The 23,084-nt window shown below is 39.8% G+C and overlaps 1 protein-coding gene across 1 annotated transcript; it reads right to left on the bottom strand.

The window, feature by feature from the left end:
• Positions 1-11,274: 11,274 nt before the first annotated feature.
• Positions 11,275-17,991, bottom strand: LOC148305059 (uncharacterized). Its single transcript, XM_088267298.1, has 4 exons — positions 17,964-17,991; positions 12,471-17,404; positions 12,157-12,354; positions 11,275-11,463 (listed from the first exon to the last, which is right to left on the bottom strand). The coding sequence occupies exons 1-4, from the start codon at positions 17,989-17,991 to the stop codon at positions 11,275-11,277; spliced, it is 5,349 nt and encodes a 1,782-aa protein (XP_088123424.1).
• Positions 17,992-23,084: the final 5,093 nt, after the last annotated feature.

Genomic DNA, 23,084 nt, shown 5'->3' with positions numbered 1-23,084 from the left:
CCCTCTTTTTAATTAATCTTTCCCCATTCTTCAATATTTTATCCTAGCTACCCTACTGGGTTTATTCTACATGAATTACTAACGATTGATGGCGCCATGCACGACTGTTTTCAGTGTTCTTTTTGAAAATGTGACGTACCCTGAAATGTACATCCATAAAAAATTACCAGATCTTCACCTCTTCAGGCATATCCCCATTTATATAAACATCATTTTTTATTATAAATAACCGCCGTTCTATATATATACTAATATTTGATATAAACGCAATCTGAATCGTTATGTTTAACGAAACGGTAAACGGCAATAATAATCCTAATTATATTTTCTACTCAATTTGTGTACTATTTTAAGGGACTCCGAATAAAACATAAAATAAATTCAAAATAATTTTGACGAATTTAAAATTATATTTTACAACAAATAATGCAATATGGGTACGTATGTAAAACTATATTGATAACACACGGTGTTTACTGATAAGCTTTGTTTTAAAACGAGGTTTGGTCTTAAGGTCTAAATTACAAAAATTAATATGTTTATGGGGTTTTCTTTATTTTGTATGTACGTAGGTAGGTATTTGAGAATACAATTGTTACTTGGGTAGGTACAAACTATTTCAGAATTCGGTGGCGCTACTTTGTCTATACCTTTATCGATTGTCTATATCTTTCTTGAAATGGCGTAAACGTCATTTGAGGTTGGTGATGGATATAATATCATTTTAACGAACATCCAGAGTTTGTTCCTTGTTACTGTTATGATTAAAGAATCCCTACTCATGGTTACTCAAGTATTAAAAATTAGTTTTATAACCAAGCATTAGTTGAATTGCAGTGCACTGTTATAATCTCTAAACGAGGTACTGTCAAGTTTCGATGAGATAATTGAATACTGGATTAAACATTACTCTCATACTTTACACGGATTTATAACGTAATAATTCTAGACATTATTGATGTATTTTAGAAGTAGAGGCGAAGTTTGATGGGTAGAATATTGAATAACAGATGGAGCTCTCTTTAGTGAGGGTCAAGGTGGAACCGGGAGATGTAGATGTAGATATACCCCATTCTGGAGAAGATGCACTATATCCTGCTGTACTCAAAAGTGAACCACAGACTGATAAGATTCTTAGTAATATACCACACAATACTAAAGATGTATCATGTTCCGGTATAAAGGAGGAGATAATTTACCCCGAAGTTCCAATAATAAAGGCCGAACAGGAATCTGGTGATGAAGAACATACTAACCATACTTGGGAAAGAGAAACATGCCTCGCATCATATCCCGATACGACTGAAGCGGGAACCAGTGCTAAAAAGTGCAACAAATTAACTAGTGCAGCAATGACGTGTAATGAAATAGAAATAGCTTATTCTGAAGAATGTTTGGATTCCTCTGGTATAATTACAGACACCAGTAAGTATCATCGTTTTTTCTCGTTATAATTCAAATGAACTTGAATTGTCGCTTTGATTGCGTGCGTTAGCACTGCCATAAATGGAATTTCCAAAAATTTGCAGATCAAATTTAGTATACATATGTCGTTTGCCTATTGAATACCTACGGACATATGGCATTACTTTACGGACAAATACCTGTTCCGTTAGGATTTTATTTCCTGTTAATTGGGTCCAATTGACTCGAGCGAATTTTGATTAAGGACTGAAATAACTACATATTTATGTATTTCTTTAAATACATAATTTCTTTGTTAATATGTGTTTAAATAATCAACTAATTAACGAAATCAAACGTAAAATTTTGTATTTGTTGGTTTTAAAATTTTACTTGTATTTATAGTAAATTAATTAATAATTCATTAAAAAATACATCTATTTTTCCTTAGCCGTTTTGAACATTTTAAAACAACTATTTAAACGCTAATTATTTTAATTACAGTGGCATTTTTTTTAAAATTTCTTTTCTGAAATATATTAGGGTATGCGTTTCTATATTTTCAGCGCAGTGATACAAAATTCTAACTCTGATGAAATAAATAATATTTAACGATGATTTAATTAAAACCAGTTATGTTTATTATAAAAACTATAATGTTTAAAAGATTATTTCTCAAAGATTATTCCCGTTTTCCAGATTTGGAGAAAATTAAAACCAAGCCAAAAAAGTTGGGTACTACAAAATCAACGAGAAAAAAATGCTCCAAAGATAAATTTATACGGCCAGTGGAAGAAAAATTAACGTCGGACATGCTACTAACTCAGACTGTTGAGAAACCATTCTCATGTCCTGACTGTCACTATAAATGCTCACGTAATAGCGATTTAAAACGACACATGGCAATTCATAATCTCGATAAACCCTTCTCCTGTTTAGAGTGTCAGTATAAATGTTCAGATAAATGGGTTTTAAAACGCCACATGTACACTCATACTGGCGAGAAACCCTTCTCATGTTTAGAGTGTCACTATAAATGTTCACGGAAAGGGGATTTAAAACAACATATGTTAACTCACACTGGCGAGAAACCCTACGCATGTTTACTGTGTCAATATAAATGTTCAGATAGAGGGAATTTAAAACAACACATGCTGACTCATACTCGTGAGAAACCCTTCTCGTGTTTAAAGTGTCAATATAAATGTTCACGGAAGGGGGATTTGAAACAGCACATGTTAACTCATACTGTAGAGAAACCTTATTCGTGTTCAGAATGTCAATATAAATGTTCCGATAAAAGGAATTTAAAAAGACATATATTAACTCATACTGGTGAGAAACCCTTTTCATGCCCAAATTGTCAATACAAATGCTCCCGCAAAGGCCATTTACAAACACACATCAAGTTTACACATGCTTGGATGAAACTTTTCCCTGTTTGAGTGTCAATTCAAATGTTGAGATTTTTAAATAAAAATGATTTTAAAATACATGGTCACTCATTTACTAGGACAAGTAACAGTAATAATCTTTAAAGCGGACTTTGTAGTTAATAATAATAAACCATATCCGCTCCCTAGGTGGAGCATATGGAGTCCCCAAACTGTCTCCAGGCTTTTCCGTCGGCTGCCAGCTCCCTTGTATCCTCCGAAGTCAAATCCGCGTCCCGAAGTTCTGACGAGAACTGCCGACGAATTGTCAGCAGTGGTCGTCCTGGGCGGCGCGAACCTGCGCCTTGTAAAAGAGGCAAGCTTGATGGCGGCTCTCAGATCTCCAGACAGCCTCATACTGTTAAATGCGGACCCTGGGAGTCCTAATCGCACTCCTGCCTTCTTTGTATTTAGACAGAAAAAAAAAAAAAAAATAAAAATAAAAAATATATATATATATATATATATATATATATATATATATATATATATATATATATATATATATATATATATATATATATATATACATATATATAAATACACATGCATATCATTGTTGAACTTATTTCAAAGTATATCACATTAGCAGGTCAGAAACCTTTATCATGTTTGAAATCAAAAACAACATATCTCGATTCGTACGACGTTAACACATATGAAATTAACTCATGGTTGAGAGAAACCATTGTACATTACGAGTGTCGATTTAATATTCCAATAATCAAATAATCAGGAATTTAAAATACATCTTTTGTCATTGTAGGCGCGAGCTAGTTCGCAAAGTAGATTATTATATTTTGAAAAATGTCTGCTCAAATGTATGATAAGGATATGGAAATTAATTGACTGACCTGTTTGTAGATCTACTGATTCTTCTAAGGAGAACTGTTATAAGCTGCAAACTCCACACTGCAATGTTCCTTGTGTATCGTCACTGTAACTTTGATTTATTTAATACTTTATATCGATTTAGCGCGGATTTGTTTAATATTTTATCACGTCGTTTTAGCGAGTTTACCGAACGAGTATACCGTACCAAGGCGAAACGAGTACTCCTTTAGCGAGATTTGATTAGCGGTTTCAACAAGCGTATCGAACCAACGTCAACAAAGTACTGAAAAATTGCAACAAAAATGTTACAATTTGCGATTTCGGAATCTTCAAAATGTGCGAAAGGGACAGGCTAGAGTTGTGTAGTTTTTAATAAAATAAAAAATCTTCTCTGTAACAATAATATAAATATGAAGTTCAGACAAAAAATTATCAAATGTTATGTGTGGTCAGTTTTACTTTATGGTGTCGAGGCATGGACCCTCAAGTTTAATATCACTAACCCCTTGGAGGCTTTTGAAATGTGGATCCACCGAAGGATGCTGAGAATATCCTGGACTGACATGATAAGTGACATTAAAGTGCTGCATAGAGCAAATGCGCAGAGAGAATTGTTCACAGCAATCAAGCTCCATAAAACTTTAGTCATAGAGGTGAAAAGTATGCCATCCTAAAACTGGTCACAAAAGGGAATATTGAGAGTCGCAGAGGGGTTGGAAGAAGGCCGCTTTCCTGGCTTCGGAACATTCGAGAGTAGACTGGGATGAGAGGTGTGCAGGAGCTGTTTCATGCTGCCCAGGACAGACAAGGTTTCTCCAGAGTGATCGTCAACGTAATGAAGAAGAAAAGAGTAGAATAGAAGGTAGGGATAGGGATCAATTTTGCACTGTGACACTTTATGAACGGCCTAACCACTTATACTGGGGAGAAACCCTTTTTATGTACGTATTGTCATTTCAAACGTTAGTATCACCGTCATTGAGGCTACATGTGGTATAACGCGACACGCAGAAATGGTTATCGTGCTAATTGATAATTTTATTGAAGAGCTTGACACCCGATATCACCAACGACACCAACGAAAATAAATGTGTGTCATAATCAGTTGCAATCACTGGGTTTGCAGCGGGAAGGGGAATGGAGCCGTATTTTACTAATAAAAAAAAAATGGACAGAATACAACTGGAACGTACGAACATTAAAAATATGGAGGATAACACCTAAGCATAATTTTTATTAGATTTAAAAAGAAAAAGAATAAATATATTTGTAACAGATAAATTGATTATTTCTACAATTTTCCTCATGCCTCATTTTTGTTATATGGGTGATTTTTTATTTATTTATAAACATTTATTTAAATCACAATTTATACATATTTAGAACTTTTTTTTTGCAGAGACCCACCAAGCCGCCACCTTGTGTGTCTTGTCGGTGGAGTTCTTTTTTAATACATTTTTATTGTTTTTAACGATTTTAACCAAATATAGACACAAAAAAGAGAAAAAATTAAGAATATAAACATTTTACAATTTTCATAAAATGAACTCTTGATCATTTACCCATTCCTTTATTTTGCCTTTGTTCCATATTTTATTTTGACCTCTAACATCCGTCGGCAACAAATTAAAAATGTTCGGAACGATATATTGCAGTGTTGGACTCCCATATTTATTGTTAATTCTTGGCAATTTAATAGCAAACAGAATTTTTTTTAAAACACATAAAATTCATAAAAATTCATGAAATCTTCATTTGAATCGATAGTACGGTATATATAATTTAATGTTTGAAGATTATTTCATTGAATTGTTGACTCAAATGGTCCATCCGCTTAGTCCAATTTTGGCATACACTTTCCAACATTTCGGCCGGTATCTCTCGAATAAATGTATGTATATATATATATATATATATATATATATATATATATATATATATATATATATATATATATATATACATATATATATATATATATATATATATATATATATATATATATATATATATATATATATACATACATATATATATATATATATATATATATATATATATATATATATATATATATATATATATATATATATATATATATATATATATATATATATATATATATATATATATGTATATATATATATATGTATGTATATATATATATATATATATATACATATATATATATATATATATATATATATATATATAAATATGTATATATATATATATATATATATATATATATATATATATATATATATATATATATATATATATATATATATACATACATATATATATATACATATATATATATATATATATATATATATATATATATATATATATATATATATATATATATATATATATATATATATATATATATATATATATATATATATATATATATATATATATATGGTTATTGATAAAAAAAAGTATATTCACAACAAGAATTACAGGATTTAACAGCATCTAACGGATTTGCAGATCTTAATAATCCTTGTGAGGATGTTCCAGCATTTGAAACATCCACAGAAACTGGTTGGGAGGAAGATCTTCTTTTTGTATCTCTTGAATCATCAGACGAAGAAATTGAACCAATTGTTCAAGAAATTCCAATTCCCAAGCCCACAATTCAAGGTGCATTTGCCAGCTTAAAGTGCCTCTCAGATTTTGCCTATACACATGAGGTCAAAGGTCTTTCACAGACTTTAAACTCTGTCCGCCATCAGTTGTGCAAGTACCAAGTGGAAAACGTAAAACAAATGACAATTGAAAATTTTTTCTCAAAGAAACAATAAATATTTTCATTTAAATTTAATAAAAAAATTACTTGTATTGGCACAAATTATTTTTTTTTCTATAATTTTTTATTTACCTGTTAAATTGAACACCTCCTTACATTGAACGTTTTATTCAGTGCACTAGTGGTGTTCAATCTAACAAACAGGTTTCACTGTATATATGAAAGGAGTGTAAGGCTGAACTAGGGATAATTGATTAATAAGAAGAGTTCTTTAATGTTGGTATGGACATATGGAGCGAATGGACAATGAAAATGACCAGGGCTTTTTTTTTAATCAAAAAAGGTCCCGGAAATCAAATATCATTTGATAAAAAATATATTGGCCAAACTGCGAGAAATTTAAAGATTAGAATTAAAGAACATCATAGCGGTCTTGTTAGTAATTATTTTTCGGAATTTTCAAATCACTCATTTCACTCTCATAGATTAAAATGATTACACCTTGTTCCATATAAAGGCCAAATTATGAATTATCTTGAAAATTAAGAAATCCAAAAAAAACTAAATTCTAATAAAAATTTATTAAATAATATATTGTTTCATAATTCTTCACCGTTGCTTTCCATTTTTCCTTTGTTTTCAAACTCCGCCCCTTGACTAACCCCCTCCCCCTAACTTTCCCCTCTCCTTATTTATAGAACAATTTTATATTTTAGTTATTATACATACCTGAATGATGGAAGTTTAACTTCTGAAACATGTAGTCTATAATAAAACTCAAGTGGTAAAAAACAAGTGTTTTCTTTAATCATTGATAAAATGATCATTGTTGATCGTGAAAATATTTAAATATAATTTGATTATTCATTACAATACGATATGTTTTCATTTTGACGAATTATATAAATATAGATTTTAATTATACGTAAGCACAAACATTATTTCCTGTAATTGATTTTGAAAATTGAAAAAAAATGATATCATGAATTGATTCGGCAGTCACTCTGTGGTAAAATCTATCTTTTTTATTTAAATTTTACTTAGTACATAACACCATTTCTTAAAATCTACTGTGACACGTGTTTCGATGCATTCCGCATCATTTTCAAACACCGTATACTCATACATAGAGTGAACGCTGTTGAAATGCGCTCCCTCAGACGAATGTGTGGAAAATCATTGTATGACATATTGACATTGTAGTAAAAACGAAGATGTAATAAAGGAATGTAATGCAAGGAAAGAAATGCAAGAAATAATTGAAAAGATTAGGAAGAGTTCTTTACGGTGGTATGGACATGTGGAGCGAATGGATAACGAGAGAATGACTAAGAAAACGAATGTGAGAGGGACGAGGACGTCCGAAAACCTAAAATCTGGTGGTGTCAAATGTCTGCGTAATCGGAGGGCGTGTGTGACTAGATGTATGGATGTGAAGGAAGCGAGGATTGTGTGTCAGGACAGAAGAATATGGCGTTCCATCCTCTCTGCTTACCCCTGCGACGAAACGGCGTGATGGTAACGAACACTTCATAGGTACATGTGTATTTTCTTTTTTAATATGGTAACTGAATAGCTAATATTGTTTTCTAATATGCATTCCCCAAAAATCCTGTTAATAAAAAAACTGTCTCAGACAGTGCTCAAATTTAGCATTTCTGAACTTTGAACATAGGTACTCAAAATACAGTAAAACCTCAATATAACGGACTAATATAGGGAAGGGAGTGTACGTAAAAACCGAAAGTCCGTTTTATAAAAATAAGTTTATTTTTTGACATCTCATCAAAGATGAAGAAGAATATGGAAGTCTGGGCATTTACGGGGCTAACGACCGTCATAGGCTGGTTTAAGTGATCACTTTACACACGTGTGACATTCACCAATTCTTCCCATTATTGACATCCACACTACTCAAATTCTTGGAAGTTCTATATATATGAACCAATTTAGAAACCTTTTCTGGCGTTTCTCATGTGTGTGATTATAATCCAGGATTCGGACCTCACATACTAATATAAGAGTTTCTGCTTAGTAAAAAGCTTCTTTACATCTCACCAATAGATAGATGTCTCTAGTGAAGTTCTAGTGATTCAAGAAGAAGGTTTCTTAATTGGTTCTTATATATAGAACTTCCGAGAGTTTGAGTAGTGTGGATGTCAATAATGGGTAGAATTTGTGAATGTTACACGTGTGCAAAGTGATCACTTAAACCAGCCTATGACGGTCGTCGGCCCCGTAAATGCCCAGACTCCCATATTCTTCTTCATCTTTGATGAGATGTCAAAAAATAATATGAAAATAACTCCTGTAATTGGAGATAATCCAGATTTTGTGAACAAGTATTTGGACACACTCAAAATGTTGTAGAATAAGTTTAGAATAAATAAATAAAACTTTTATTGAAAATATGAACAGTGTATTTAGATAAATAAACAATACTTAACACAAACTAAGTTCTATTTGTAATTATCATGGCCGTTAAAAAGTGTTACATGCGGGGACATTTGAATTTAACAGAATGTCTTAATTTTTTCTTAAATTTACATTTGACCTGATTTTTCTTACTTATATCCAAAGTTCGTTAAATAGTGTCCGCCTCCGTAGTGCAATAGTCGGCACACTCGGCTACCATACTGGAGGTCCCGGGTTCGATTCCCAGGTGGGGGTCAAATAATAAAAGTAATTTTTTCACTCTAATATTTACTCAATATTATCCTGACTGGTACCTGAAGCGGATGGCTGATCACCTTTCCTTCATATTTTAACGATCAAGATAACACTACGTTTTTATGATGCAGTGCCCTATGCACCATTGGGTCGAATAAGGATTAAACAAAATAATAATATTGAGAGGACGTTTTTATTTTTTTTTACATTTGACTTTGACAACACTTGATTTTTGTTCGTTATTTCTGAAGTTCGTTAAAAAGATGTCCGCAATATCGAGATTTATTTATTGTAGCTGCAGACAGTTGGTAGAATTCCATATTGAATTGTTGGGTAATATCGTAGTCATACAGGAGAAAGTGACCAAGTGCATTATTTTTTACAAAAACGTGATCATTGACTATTTGATATCTTACTAGCTTAATATTGCCCTGAAAAACATCCCAAAGGATTTTAAACTTGGAAGTATAATATGTTGACTTGGTAAAAATGACTAACTGCATTGGTGTTTATTTTCGTGCCAAGTTAAAGTGACTTAAGTGGCCCTCCTGAACATTTTACCTTTTGTTAGTTGGTCACTTTCTCCTGTAATACTACGATATATTCAAAATTAAACACGGTTATTGGATTGAATTCTACTTTTATTTACATATATCGCTCACTCCTTTCAAGAACGTCATAAATCAAAAAACTTGATTTTTCAGGAGAATGTTTTTAAAGTTTAAAAATATAACACAATGTATTAAAAATAAATATTAAGCCACTTATAAATTTTTTTACTGTGCAACAGATCTTTTAGGTAAAACCTGAAGGCTTTTTCTCCAGTTGAAAAATATTTAGTAAATTTCAAAAAATAATTAAACAATGCCTATTCTTCAAAATGCAAAAACAACACTTTCTTCCCTGTAGCGGGTAAATATTAAGTTAAATATAAGCCTCTTTTGCTGGGATATAGTACATTTTCTGGGCATTCCGAAAACATGCACAACTGAAAAATGATGATTTTGGATTTACGACGTTCTTGAAAGAAGTGAGCGATATATGATAATATGTGACGCGTTTCCTCTTATTACGACATTATCAAACACTCTTTATATATGTCAATAAAAGTGGAATTTAATCTAATAACAGTGTTTAATTTTAGATAAATTACCCAACAATATCAAGACTTTATTGCAATCTATTTTTTTAAAAATTATTTCCAGGTCTATTCTGTTGCTACCATTTTAGGTTTTAAAATTGAACTAAATAATGTAACGCGATACTCCAAATATATACATCAGCCGTGAACCATTAATTTAGTGAAGGAATTCTAATTGGTGTGAAGTTTTGCGGTGCAAATGTGAGGATTTTGGGGAATTTTTCAAAAATGCGGATGGTGTAACCGTGCGAGGGAGAATTTGAGGCTCGGAACCTACTTTGGCGCCTCTCTGGCGCCTTGCGTTTTTCAAGCATGGGAAAATTAACTAATTTAATTAATATAAGAAAATTAACTAATCTAATTTATATAATATATTTAATTAATAATAATATTTAATTAGTGTAGTGCCATTTTACGAAAATGGCACTATACTCGTATACATTTTATAATAATTATTATTAGGTACAAACATACTGTTTGTTGATTTGGGGTCAACTTTGAGGATTAATATGAGGATTTCAATATAAATATAAAAATAAGACCAGTGTACAAAATTGGTTACGTATTACGTATTTCTAGCTCCTGATATATCGATTACTCCTTTCAACAACGTCATTTATCATAAAACTTTATTTTTCAGGAGATCGTTTTAAAGATTAAACAATTTTAAAATGTATTAAAAATAAATATCAAGCCACTTGTTGAACTTTTTACTGTGCAACAGATCTTTTCAGGTAAAACCTAAAGGTTTTTTCTCTGTTTGAAATATATTTAGTATTTTAAAAAAATAATTAAGCAATACCTTTTCTTCAAAATGCAAAAACAACACTTTCTGTAACGGGTAAACATTAAGTTAAAAATATTCCGCTTTTGCTGGGATACATTACATTTTCTGGGCATTCCGAAAACCTGCACAACTGAAAATCGATGATATATCGCTCACTCCTTTCAAGAACGTCGTAAATCAAAAAACTTGATTTTTCAGGAGAATGTTTTTAAAGTTTAAAAATATAATACTGTACGCGACGCGGCGACTAGGCAATCGCGCCGCAGCACAAAGTACTGTAGATGCCGCAGGTGCTGGCGTCAGCGCAGAGCGGCCGGGCAAGTCTCAGTCCGCGGCCGCGCTCGACGGTGAATCTACCCGCGTAGAGATCCACCGAAAGCCCAGAGATCCCTTGCGATCGCCGGCGAAGGCGGTATGTAGCACCGGCAGTCGCAACCTGCACGCAGCAGGCAACCGGGTCGTAAGTCCGGTATCGCTCCGTCGGGTCGTCGCGGCGGCTCCGTCGTCGTCCAGTCCGGGTGCAGTCAGCTCCAAAGTAAATCCGAGTCCAAGTCCAGGGGGTAGCGGCGGTCGAATGTTCCTGAGGGGCGATGAGTCCGGGCGGGCAGCGAAGTCGGGAAGAAGCGGGGCGGAGAGAAGAAAACGCAGCGGTAGTCGGTCGAAATCTGATTTATTAAGCTGAATGTAGCCCTATATATACCCGCTCTGGGTGCCTCGCCGTAGCGCCGCCCGGCCGTGCCTGACCAATCGCGGAGGGGGGTATGTCCGCCAATCACGGCGTAGAGGGAGCGAGGGCATTCGCGTACCGTCTCCCTCTAGCACGTATAAGGACATCCCCACTCCGCTACTTCGGCGCAGTCGAGCGCGCACCACAGAGCAGTATACACTTTACAATTTATTCAGTCTATAATAATGTCTTAAAAATAGCTTAATCTAGCCTAGAGCTAATTTCTCCCCTCGGTATGGGCAAAGACCACCCCCGAAAGCGGCACATTTCAGTCTTTATTGAGGGGGTAGTACATTGCTAACACATACCGAGGTCCCTAAGCTAATTAATTCTATTTCTAAGTCTACATTTTCTTTACGTCGGCTACACTCCCCCCTGCCGAGGAGGCATCCTTGCGCCGACGTCGTCTCCCAGCAGCAATACGGCGAGCTTGATGGCGGGTCTCGTGTATGTTCCGGCGGCTGTCTGGACCCTGGCGCTCCTCACTTGTCCGTCCTTCCCCGGGGTGACTGCTATGACGCGCCCCCGCGGCCATTCGTTCCGCGGCAGGGCTGCGTCCGTGATCACCACGATGTCGCCGACCCTAATAGGTGCGGCAGCCTGTTGCCACTTTCGCCTCTGTTTGTCTGATACTCCCGCATCCATCTCTTCCAGAAAGCATCCGCTAGCTTCTGTGCCACGCGCCATTGCTTCTTCAGGCATATCCCCGGCGGTACGCCTTTGTAGTCCGCCAAATGCGGTTGGGCCCCGCTCGACCCGATGAGGAAGTGCATCGGTGTCAGAGGGGCGGCGTCTCGGCTATCCAGCGAAACATGTGTCAGGGGGCAAGTATTAACTGTATACTCGGCCTCCGCTATCGCCGTCATTAGCGTCTCCTCCCGAGGGTACTGTTCTTTAAGTATTGCCATCAGCGCCCTCTTTACTGACCGGACGAGCCGTTCCCAGGCTCCCCCCATATGAGGTGCCGATGGCGGATTGAACACCCACTCGATTCCCCTCTTCGTGGCCTCGTTTTGGAGCTCGGGATCCTCAGCCATTCCTCTCATGGCGTCCGCGAGCTCCTTGTCAGCTCCCCTGAAGTTAGTGCCGTTGTCCGAGTATATGGTACTAGGGTGCCCCCTGCGAGCGGCCATCCTTCTCAGCGCCTGTATCGTCGAGTCGGTGCTCAGTGACGGTGTGACTTCTATGTGCACCGCCCGCGTCACCATACACGTAAACAGGGCCCCGTACCGTTTCTCACGTCGCCTTCCGATCGTGACGTGTACGGGCCCGAACATGTCCACCCCGCAATGGGTGAACGGCCTGACGTGATGATCCAGGCGGCCGACTGGCAATTGTCCCATGAGCGGCGGCTGCGGTCGCGCTTTCTGCATCCTACAGAAGCGACACTCGTAGATTACTTTCCTCACATTGGTCCGCAGTCGGGTGATGAAAAACTGTTGTCTAATCTCGCCGAGTGTTCGCTCCGTGCTTGCGTGCAGTCGCGACTCATGGTAGTGCCGGATCATCAATCGGGTGTATGCGTGTGCGCCGTCTAATATTACTGGCGCCTTCATGGGCTCGCTCACAGCGGGCGCTTTGGTTATGCGCGTCCCCATTCGCAGGACGCTTTCGTTATCTAGGAACGGGGTCAGCCCTATCAAGCGGCTCCCCCGCGGGAGGCACTCCCCCCGTCTGATTGCAGCTATCTCGGCTTGGTAGCTGTCTTCTTGGCATATCCTTATCCATGCCCTTTCTGATTCCTCGAGCTCCTGGACCGTGAGCGTAGCGCTCCCCGGACTCCTTTTTCGGCACCGATTTACAAACCGCAGTACCCACGCCGTAGTCCGGATTAGACGTCTCCACGACGAAAACCGTAATTCGTCGGGGAGCATTGTCATAACGATAGCGCTGTCCGCGCACTTAAGCTCCACTTCTGATTGAGATGCTGCCGTCGTCACCTTGAGCGGCGGCCATTCATCCCTTCCTCTTCTAATAAATTCTGGCCCGCTGAACCATACACCGGTCGGCGATATGTCCGGTATCTCGCCGTCTCGTGTCCCGAGATCAGCCGGGTTCTGTTTCCCTGGAACCCACCGCCACTCACGAGCCTTCGTGAGCTCATCTATCTCCCCCAGGCGGTGGGCCACAAACGGCGTGTAGATGCGGGAATCGCTCCGGACCCAGCACAGCACCGTCATGGAGTCCGTCCAATAGAATGTTTCCCGCAGTTGTACGCCGCATTCCTTCTTGATGGTTGCTGCTAGCCGCGCAGCTATAAGCGCGGCCTGCAATTCCAGGCGTGGAATTGACAGCGCCCGTAACGGGCTCACCCGACACTTGCTGGCCACAAATGTCGCCCTTTTCCCGGCGGCGGTGTCCTCTACGATATACGCAACGGCGCAGCTAGCTTGTTCCGATGCGTCGGAAAACACGTGCAGCTCTACCTGCTGGCCCTTGCTCGCCACGCGCCGCGGGATGGCGCACTCGGTCTCGCGCAGTATGTTTATCCAAGTGCGCCACTTATCTGCCTGTTCTATGCTTATCTCCTCGTCCCACCCTATGTGGGATCGCCAGATATCTTGCAGTAGAATCCGTGGGCGTATCGTCAAACACCCGACGAACCCGAGCGGGTCGAATATGCTCATGACCTCGCTCAGGATTTTCCTTTTCGTTGGCCTCCCGGCCGGGACCTCCCGTGACGCCGCAAACTTGAAGCGGAACTCGTCAGTCACCGGGTCCCATTTTATCCCCAGAACTCTCTCAGTCGTCGAGGTTCCGCTGATAATGTCTCGCGCGCACTTGCCCCTCAATTCCTCGGGGATTGTTTCTAGGACTGCGGGATCGTTACTCGCCCAGTTCGCGAGGGTAAACCCGCCCCGCTGTAGAAGTTCGCAGACCTCTCTGCGCAATCGAATCGCATCTGTCGTGCGATCCACAGCATCCATGTAGTCGTCCATGTAGAACTTTCGAAGCACGGCATCTCTGGCGGCGGGCATGTCCTGCCCGTGGTCTTCCGCGACCCGGTTCCGCACATATTGGGCGCTGCTCGGGGAACATGCAGCGCCAAACGTCATAGACGTCATAACCATCTCCCGAATTTCCTCGTCGGGATTATTTCGCCAGAGGAACAGCTGCGCCCGCTGGTCCTCCTTCCTTATCTTTATTTGGAGAAACATCTCCCTTATGTCCGCCGCCAGCGCGACCTTCCCCTCGCGAAATCGCATGATATTCCCCACAAGCGATGAGAGGAGATCCGGTCCATTGGCCAACATGCCATTCAATGAGGCCCCGTTACAAAAGCTGGCGGCGTCGAACACAATACGTAATTTGTCGGGCTTGTTTACGTTTGTTACTGCGAAGTGGGGGAGGTACCATCGCCCACTCGAAGTGTCTTCTATTTCGGCCGTTGCCAATTCCCGCGCGTACCCCTTGGCGAGATATTCTTCAATCTTCCTTCGGTAGGCCCCGGCGAATTGACTATCCTTTCTGAACTTTTTCTCCAAGCTTGAGAAGCGGTTCAGCGCGATACGGCGATTGTTTTCCAAACAAGGCCCGCCTTCCTTCCATAGAAGCCCCGTCTCGTACCGCCCTTCAGGTAGGAAACGGGTCGTAGCCTTCATGACCTCTATGGCTTGCGCCTCCTGGCGCGATATTTTCGCTGCAGCGCATATTCCCAGCGCATCCGCAGCATAGTTCCGCTGGACTAGCTCTTCCAGCCTCTGGTCCGCACTTAACGCCATCAGTGTATTGACGCAAGTCTGGCGGAATCGCCCCCCATGAACGACCGTTCCCAGGGCCGTCTCGGAGGCGATGTAGTTCCCGCAATTACGCGCCTCTCTTGACACAATAAGTGAGGCGTTGTCCTGGCCGATCAGTAATTGCGGGCGCACATGCTGCACCCTACCATCTATACTAGCCACCGGTTGTGGCGGTAGATGCAGCTTCCGAATCGTGTTTGCACGGAGCGAGAATTGTCCCTTCGCAGTCCCGCGCACCTCCAGTGTCACCTTCCTCGAAGTTGCATCGGTAACGCACATCCCGCCAGCACCGTGAATCCTCAATCCTCGGGCACCCCCTGGTTCCGCGATGTCGTTGGCAATCTTCGAGTCCAGCAGTGTTATGGTTGATCCCTCGTCGAGCAATGCATAGACGTCCGCTTCTCCGCGCGGACCGCTTAGGGTGACGGGGATCACCTTCAGGAGCACTGGCTCCTCACGAGCGTGCGTGCTCGTAACCAAGTTGTAGACTCGGGAACTGTGTCCGGAGTCGATGTTCCTTTCGCTCGTACTCGCGGCTTGTCTCTCGTCCGCGAGTGGTCTAGCGCCCCCGGTGCCGGCAGCAGCGGGCGAATCCCGGCGGGCGCTGCTATCTGGCGCTCTTATGTCTGAGTCGGATCGAGCTTCGCGCACTTCGGCTCGATCCCTCGTATGAAGTGTTTTGTGGTGCATTCGGCGGCACCCATCGACGCCGCACTTCCTCGTATTTTTGCAACTCACATACCGGTGAGTATTCGCTAGACACGCGTAGCACAGATTTTTCCGTCGCACTATGTTCCATCTCTCTGTGACACTACACTCTAGATACTCCTGGCAAGATTGCAACCAGTGGCTCTGTCCGCACAAAACACATGACACGACACTATTCACATTTTTCTCCACAGAAATCACTGTATGCACCTGCTCCCGCTTGTGAGGCTTCTCGCGCTGTCTGTCTTTTCCGCTATATACGTGCGGCTCTATACCGCCGCCTATCATTGCCGATTCCGTCATGTCTTCCAAAAACAGCGCGAAATCCTTCGCGGTGGGCCTTGTGGGGTCTCCCCTTCTGCTATACCACCATAGAAACTTCATACACAGCGGCAACTTGCTCACTAGCTCGCTTAGCAGCTGAGGCGTCGACATGTAGTCCCCGCCGAAGCTTTCCAAGGTCGCTATCGCGTTCCGAACTGCACTCGATAGGTCCACTAATGCCTGCGTCGATCCGTCGTTCTGTATGCAGCGGAGTCTTCTCACCTTTTCCAGTAGAGATGACACAACGATGTCCGGCTGACCGTAGTGAAGTTCTAACGTCTTCATTATGACGCCTACTTGGCTCGGGTCCACGAGTAATGATGATACCGATTCTCTAGCTCGTCCCTTCAATGCGCGTTGTAGACGCAGGAGGTTCTCCGGATCCGAAAGGCAGCACATCTCCGTCGACTGAGTGTACTGCGATTTGAACGTGGCCCATTCCTGCGGCTCTCCGGCGAAGACGGGTAAGTCCTTGGCAGTGGACTGGCGCGCGATCAAAGCGCCGACCCTGCTGACGTCTTCTGGGACTGAAGCCGGGCTCCTTCCTTGCGAAGCCTCTAATAGTACCGCCATCCTCGATAATACTGTCATGATGTTGTCCATGTCTGTTGTACGCGCCGCGGGCTCGGGATTCGCGTCCGCGCGTCCGCGGCTGCTCTCGACGTCTCGTAGTGTAGCGTATTTCGAACTTGCGTTCTTAGCCTTTGGACGGTGTCCTCTGACGAATCCGATTCGACAGAGTCTCCTTCCATTGGCGGTTCTTCTCTGGGTGGTGTGCCTCCTCTCCCTGAGCGAAGCGATGGGGTTCTCGAAGTCATCTCTAGGCGCTCTGCGGTGAAGATCCGGCTCGAAGGACCAACTTGTACGCGACGCGGCGACTAGGCAATCGCGCCGCAGCACAAAGTACTGTAGATGCCGCAGGTGCTGGCGTCAGCGCAGAGCGGCCGGGCAAGTCTCAGTCCGCGGCCGCGCTCGACGGTGAATCTACCCGCGTAGAGATCCACCGAAAGCCCAGAGATCCCTTGCGATCGCCGGCGAAGGCGGTATGTAGCACCGGCAGTCGCAACCTGCACGCAGCAGGCAACCGGGTCGTAAGTCCGGTATCGCTCCGTCGGGTCGTCGCGGCGGCTCCGTCGTCGTCCAGTCCGGGTGCAGTCAGCTCCAAAGTAAATCCGAGTCCAAGTCCAGGGGGTAGCGGCGGTCGAATGTTCCTGAGGGGCGATGAGTCCGGGCGGGCAGCGAAGTCGGGAAGAAGCGGGGCGGAGAGAAGAAAACGCAGCGGTAGTCGGTCGAAATCTGATTTATTAAGCTGAATGTAGCCCTATATATACCCGCTCTGGGTGCCTCGCCGTAGCGCCGCCCGGCCGTGCCTGACCAATCGCGGAGGGGGGTATGTCCGCCAATCACGGCGTAGAGGGAGCGAGGGCATTCGCGTACCGTCTCCCTCTAGCACGTATAAGGACATCCCCACTCCGCTACTTCGGCGCAGTCGAGCGCGCACCACAGAGCAGTATACACTTTACAATTTATTCAGTCTATAATAATGTCTTAAAAATAGCTTAATCTAGCCTAGAGCTAATTTCTCCCCTCGGTATGGGCAAAGACCACCCCCGAAAGCGACACATTTCAGTCTTTATTGAGGGGGTAGTACATTGCTAACACATACCGAGGTCCCTAAGCTAATTAATTCTATTTCTAAGTCTACATTTTCTTTACGTCGGCTACAAATACAATGTTTTAAAAATAAATATCAAGACACTTATTGAACTATTTACTGTGCAACAGATCTTTTTAGTTAAAACCTGAAGGTTTTTTCACCATTTGAAAAATATGTAGTGTATTTAAAAAAATAATTAAACAACACCTTTTTTTCAAAATTCAAAAACAACACTCTCTGCCATGTGGCCGGTAAATATTAAGTTAAAAATATTCCGCTTTTGCCGGGATATAGTACATTTTCTGGGCATTCCGAAAACATGCACAACTGAAAATCAACGATATTTGATAAATGACGTTGTTGAAAGGAGTTAGCGTAATGTAAACACGACTAGTTTCGAGAACGTCTGCGTAGATATTAATGGTTTGTGAGAACTAAAATCCGTGATATATCGTTGGTTATTCGAAAAATACACCGTGAATCTAGAATCACGGGTGACTTTCGTCTAGAGGAAGACCAAAGAATTCACGGATGCTGCAGTAAGATAACATGATTCGAAGGCATGGCCTAGGTGACGTTGTCCATGATAGAAGGACCTACAACCTGAGGACGATGAGAGCTGTCTCCAACAGTCTACAAATACAATAAGGTAGGATGAGTAAGAAAAACAAGAGATTATATTTTCAATAATACATGTAAGATCAGTTCTATTTTAAGAGTAATAAATAAATAATTCCGTATCCATGGGCCCTAAATATTCAGCATAGGAAGTGGGCGTGGTACAAGATCCTAATTACCCGGGATTCACAGTTCTGAAGAGACAGACAGTCACAATCTTGAGTCACAAATGACTTCCCTCAGGGTTGTCACGATAATATTTTTATGTATTATACACACATAAATTTTAATGTATATATATATATATATATATATATATATATATATATATATATATATATATATATATATATATATATATATATATATATGAATTACATGCAATTATAGTAACTTTATTAACTTTATTAAAACTAGAAAGGAATGTAAGGCTGAACGAGGAATAATTGAAAAGATTAGGAAGAGTTCTTTACGGTGGTATAGACATGTGGAGCGAATGGATAACGAGAGAATGACTAAGATTATATATTTGGCGAATGTGAGCGGAAAAAAAGAACGAGGACGACCGAAAAAGACTTGGCACGATCAGATCAATCAGAACCCTAAAATCTGGCGGTGTCAAAAGTCTGCGTAATCGGTAATGTATGACTAGATGTATGGATGTGAAGGAGGCGAGAAGGGAATGTCAGGATAGAAGAGTGTGGCGTTCCATCCTCTCTGCCTACCCCTGCGGGGAACGGCGTGATGTTAGTAGTAGTACGGCTGTCTAAACTTAAAACACAGTAAGGGACATTTTTTTGTAGTACTACTTATGCATTTTTGGACCAAGTAGAATCTACTTGGTCCAAAAATGCAAAAAAAACGTACTACAAAGAAATGTCCCTTACTGTGTTTTGAGTTTGGACAGCCGAGTAGTAGTATAGTAACTTTAAACATAAAGAGTAAATCCACTCACGAGTAGGCAAAGGCTATGAAACTTATCCAAATCTACTTGGTCCAAAAATGCAAAAAAAACGTACAAAGAAATGTCCCTTACTGTGTTTTGAGTTTGGACAGCCGAGTAGTAGTATAGTAACTTTAAACATAAAGAGTAAATCCACTCACGAGTAGGCAAAGGCTATGAAACTTGTAACTTACTTTGAAGCCTGAGTAGGGACATGATAAGCGGTGTTGCATAAGCCCTAGCTAGATTTCAGAGTCACTTGGACGTTAGGTAATTAAAAAAAAAACGATTTGTCCGTACCTCTGAAAATATAATGCGGACACGTCATTACGATCGCGCCCTGTTGTATTTTTTTGGTTCGTTGTTGAGTAATTATCATCTTCTTTTTGGTTGTAACTGGAACAGGAGAATAACGTTTCCAGGGCTGTTAGTGTTGTAAGTCAACTCATCTCAAATTTATGTGATTTATGAGTGCGTTCATCATGTCAGGGTTGACACTCGACACGGTAGTGCAGTGGAGCTATATCGCTCACTCCTTTCAAGAACGTCAAAATTAAAAAATCAATTTTCAGTTGGGCATGTTTTCGGAATGCCAAAAAAATGTACTAAATCCCAGCAAAAGAGGCATATGTTTAACTTAATATTTACCCGCTACAGGGCAGATAGTGTTCTTTTTGCATTTTGATGAAAATTTAATTATTTTTTAAAAATGTAATAAATATTTTTTAAATGGAGAAAAAACCTTCAGGTTTTACCTAAAAACATCTGTTGCATAGTAAAAACTTCAGTAAGTGGCTTCATATTTATTTTTAATACATTATATTATATTTTTCAACTTTAAAACGATCCCCTGAAAATCAAGTTTTTTGATTTATGACGTTCTTGAAAGGAGTGAGCGATATATTCGATTATTTTCAACATAATGTGAAACCATGTTGACATAACCAACCATAGTCAGACGTTTTTGAAGCGGCCTTTTGTTGTTTTATATTTTTAATGAAGAGAAATATTTGTGTTTTTATTATTTACACAAATATTTAAAATTTCATACTATTTCTGTGAGCCTAAGCGGCTCATTATTAGAAAAAGGTTTAAAATTGTAGTCCACCTCCGAAGTGTAATGGTCAGCACGCTCAACTACCGTTCTGGAGGTCCTGGGTTCGATTGCCTGTTGGGCGGGGGGTTAAATAAAGATAAGTGATTTTTTCACTCTAATATTTATTTAATATTACCCTGGACTGGTACCCTGAAGCGGATGACTGATCACCTTTCCTTCATGTGTTGACGATCACGATAACACTGCGTTTATATGATGCAGTGCCCTATGCACCACTGGGTGCAGATAAGGGTTAGGTATATCAAAATGTGGTAGGGTAGTGAAATCCTGAAATCAAATTTTCTGGCGTTTCTCATGTATGTGATTATGTATTATAATCCAGGATTCGGATCTCACATACAAATTAAAGAGTTTCTGCTAAAAAAAGGCTTCTTTTATCTCACCTATAGATATGTCTCTAGTGAAGTTCTATTGATTCAAAAACAACGTTTCGAAATTGGTTCATGTGTATAGAACTTCCAAGAATTTGAGTAGTGTGGTTGTCAATAATGGGTAGACTTGGTGAATGTTACACGTGTGTAAAGTGATCACTTAAAACCAGTCTATTTCATTGCTTTGGTTTATGAAAGAGAAAATGTTTGGTTCAAGGACTTTGTACTACTTTAAACAGGATCTTTTTAAAAGGATCAGGACTTTATGAAGAGATGCATGAACGTGGAAGAGGCGAAGAATGTTTGCAAAGACAGAGTGGTGTGGCTTTCTATTCTCTCTGCCCACCCCGGCGCGATGGTTAGTTAGTTAGTTAGTTAAACAGCCTCCGCACCTCGCAAGGACGGTGCAACTTCCTGCTCAGATGGGAAACATTTCGCTCACTCCTTTCAAGAACGTCACAAATCAAAAAACGACAATTTTCAATTAAGTATGTATATTTTCGAAATGCCCGAAAAATGTACTATATCACAGCAAAAGAGACATATTTTTCACATAATATTTACCCGCTACAGGGCAGAAAGTGTTGTTTTTGCATTTTGAAGCAAATGTATTGTTTAATAATTTTTTCAAATAAATTAAATATTTTACAAATGGTGATAAAACATTCAGGTTTTACCTAAAAATATCTGTTGCACAGTAAAAGTTTAATAAGTGGCTTGACATTTACTTTTAATTCATTGCATTATGTTTTTTAACTTTAAAAACGTTCTCCTGAGTAATCAACTTTTTTGATTTATGACGTTCTTGAAAGGAGTGAGCGATTTGTCTGAGTGATCCTTCTTTTGCCAACTCCACGATTCCTTCTGTACATGAGGGTCGTACCAGGTACCTACACCTTTATATTATTACAAGATTCAAGACGAGGATACACTTTTGGTTAGAAGAAAAAAAAAACATAAATTGTCACTTAATTTTCGGTAAATTAATTTATGTATTACTTGTTAAATAATTAATTAATTTATGTATTACTTGTTAAATAAATCACAGATTTTTTGAGTCTACTAAATTGTATTTTATTCTTAACCCGTAAGCTGCGGATCGCATCTATTGTCGTTTTTTATAGAAGTACCGTTGACTGCGGATCGCATGCATAGTCGTTTTTCAACTTTACGTACTTATATCAACACCTGTGGATAATTTTTTGCACTTAAATTTGATTCGAGGCATGGACAAATTAGTTCTCTTTGATTTATTGTCATAAAATATAAAAATTATTTTAATTTAGTGTCAACTTTATCGTGAATACTTCCGGTCGGCTCGTGCTCCGCAGATACGACAGCCGCGTCTTCTATACAGCCGCCATACTTTAGGCCGCGAGTCCGTAAATGTTAATATTTTTGTGTAAATACACCATAAAAACATAATAAGTAAAGTGCATTGTGTACTGTGAACATCTATGATGGATATCCGAAAGTTTCACTACAAAAAATAGGCAAAAATATGCTTTTTTTGTCAAAAATATTATAATGTAAAATAATCCAGCACGGGACGGAAAGTTTGACACTCGAAATCGAGCCGCTTAGAGGTTAAAAAACATTTCAAAATTATTCGTTTCGTTTGTATTAAAACATTCGTTTGAAAATGCAAACTAGGCGAAATATTGTCACAATATTAATTTTTATGTGTGTCGGGTTGTGGTCCCGTGGCTAGTGTCGCGGACTCTTAAGTCAGAGTTTCTCGGTTCGAACCCACTCTACCACAATTTGTTACCTATTTCTAATAATGAGCCGCTTAGGCTCACAGAATTAGTATGAAATCGAAATATTTGTGTAAATAATAAAAACACAAATA

The sequence above is a fragment of the Brachycentrus maculatus genome, unplaced genomic scaffold (genome assembly GCF_059751285.1).
Source record: "Brachycentrus maculatus isolate JH-2025_06_01 unplaced genomic scaffold, ASM5975128v1 h1tg000288l, whole genome shotgun sequence".
Taxonomy (NCBI): domain Eukaryota; kingdom Metazoa; phylum Arthropoda; class Insecta; order Trichoptera; family Brachycentridae; genus Brachycentrus; species Brachycentrus maculatus.
Note: the sequence above shows the minus strand (reverse complement) of the source record. Positions and strands in the feature narration are given on the sequence as shown.

Bases quoted from the DNA above. Each gene is read 5' to 3' on its own strand.
- LOC148305059 (XM_088267298.1), bottom strand. From the start codon at position 17,991: ATGTCCTTATACGTGCTAGAGGGAGACG. The intron at 12,355-12,470 runs GTACCGCCGGGG...AAGTGGCAACAG, and splicing joins ATTTGGCGGACTACAAAGGC to GCTGCCGCACCTATTAGGGT. The intron at 11,464-12,156 runs GTCGGCGCAAGG...TGCTGCGTGCAG, and splicing joins TATTGCTGCTGGGAGACGAC to GTTGCGACTGCCGGTGCTAC.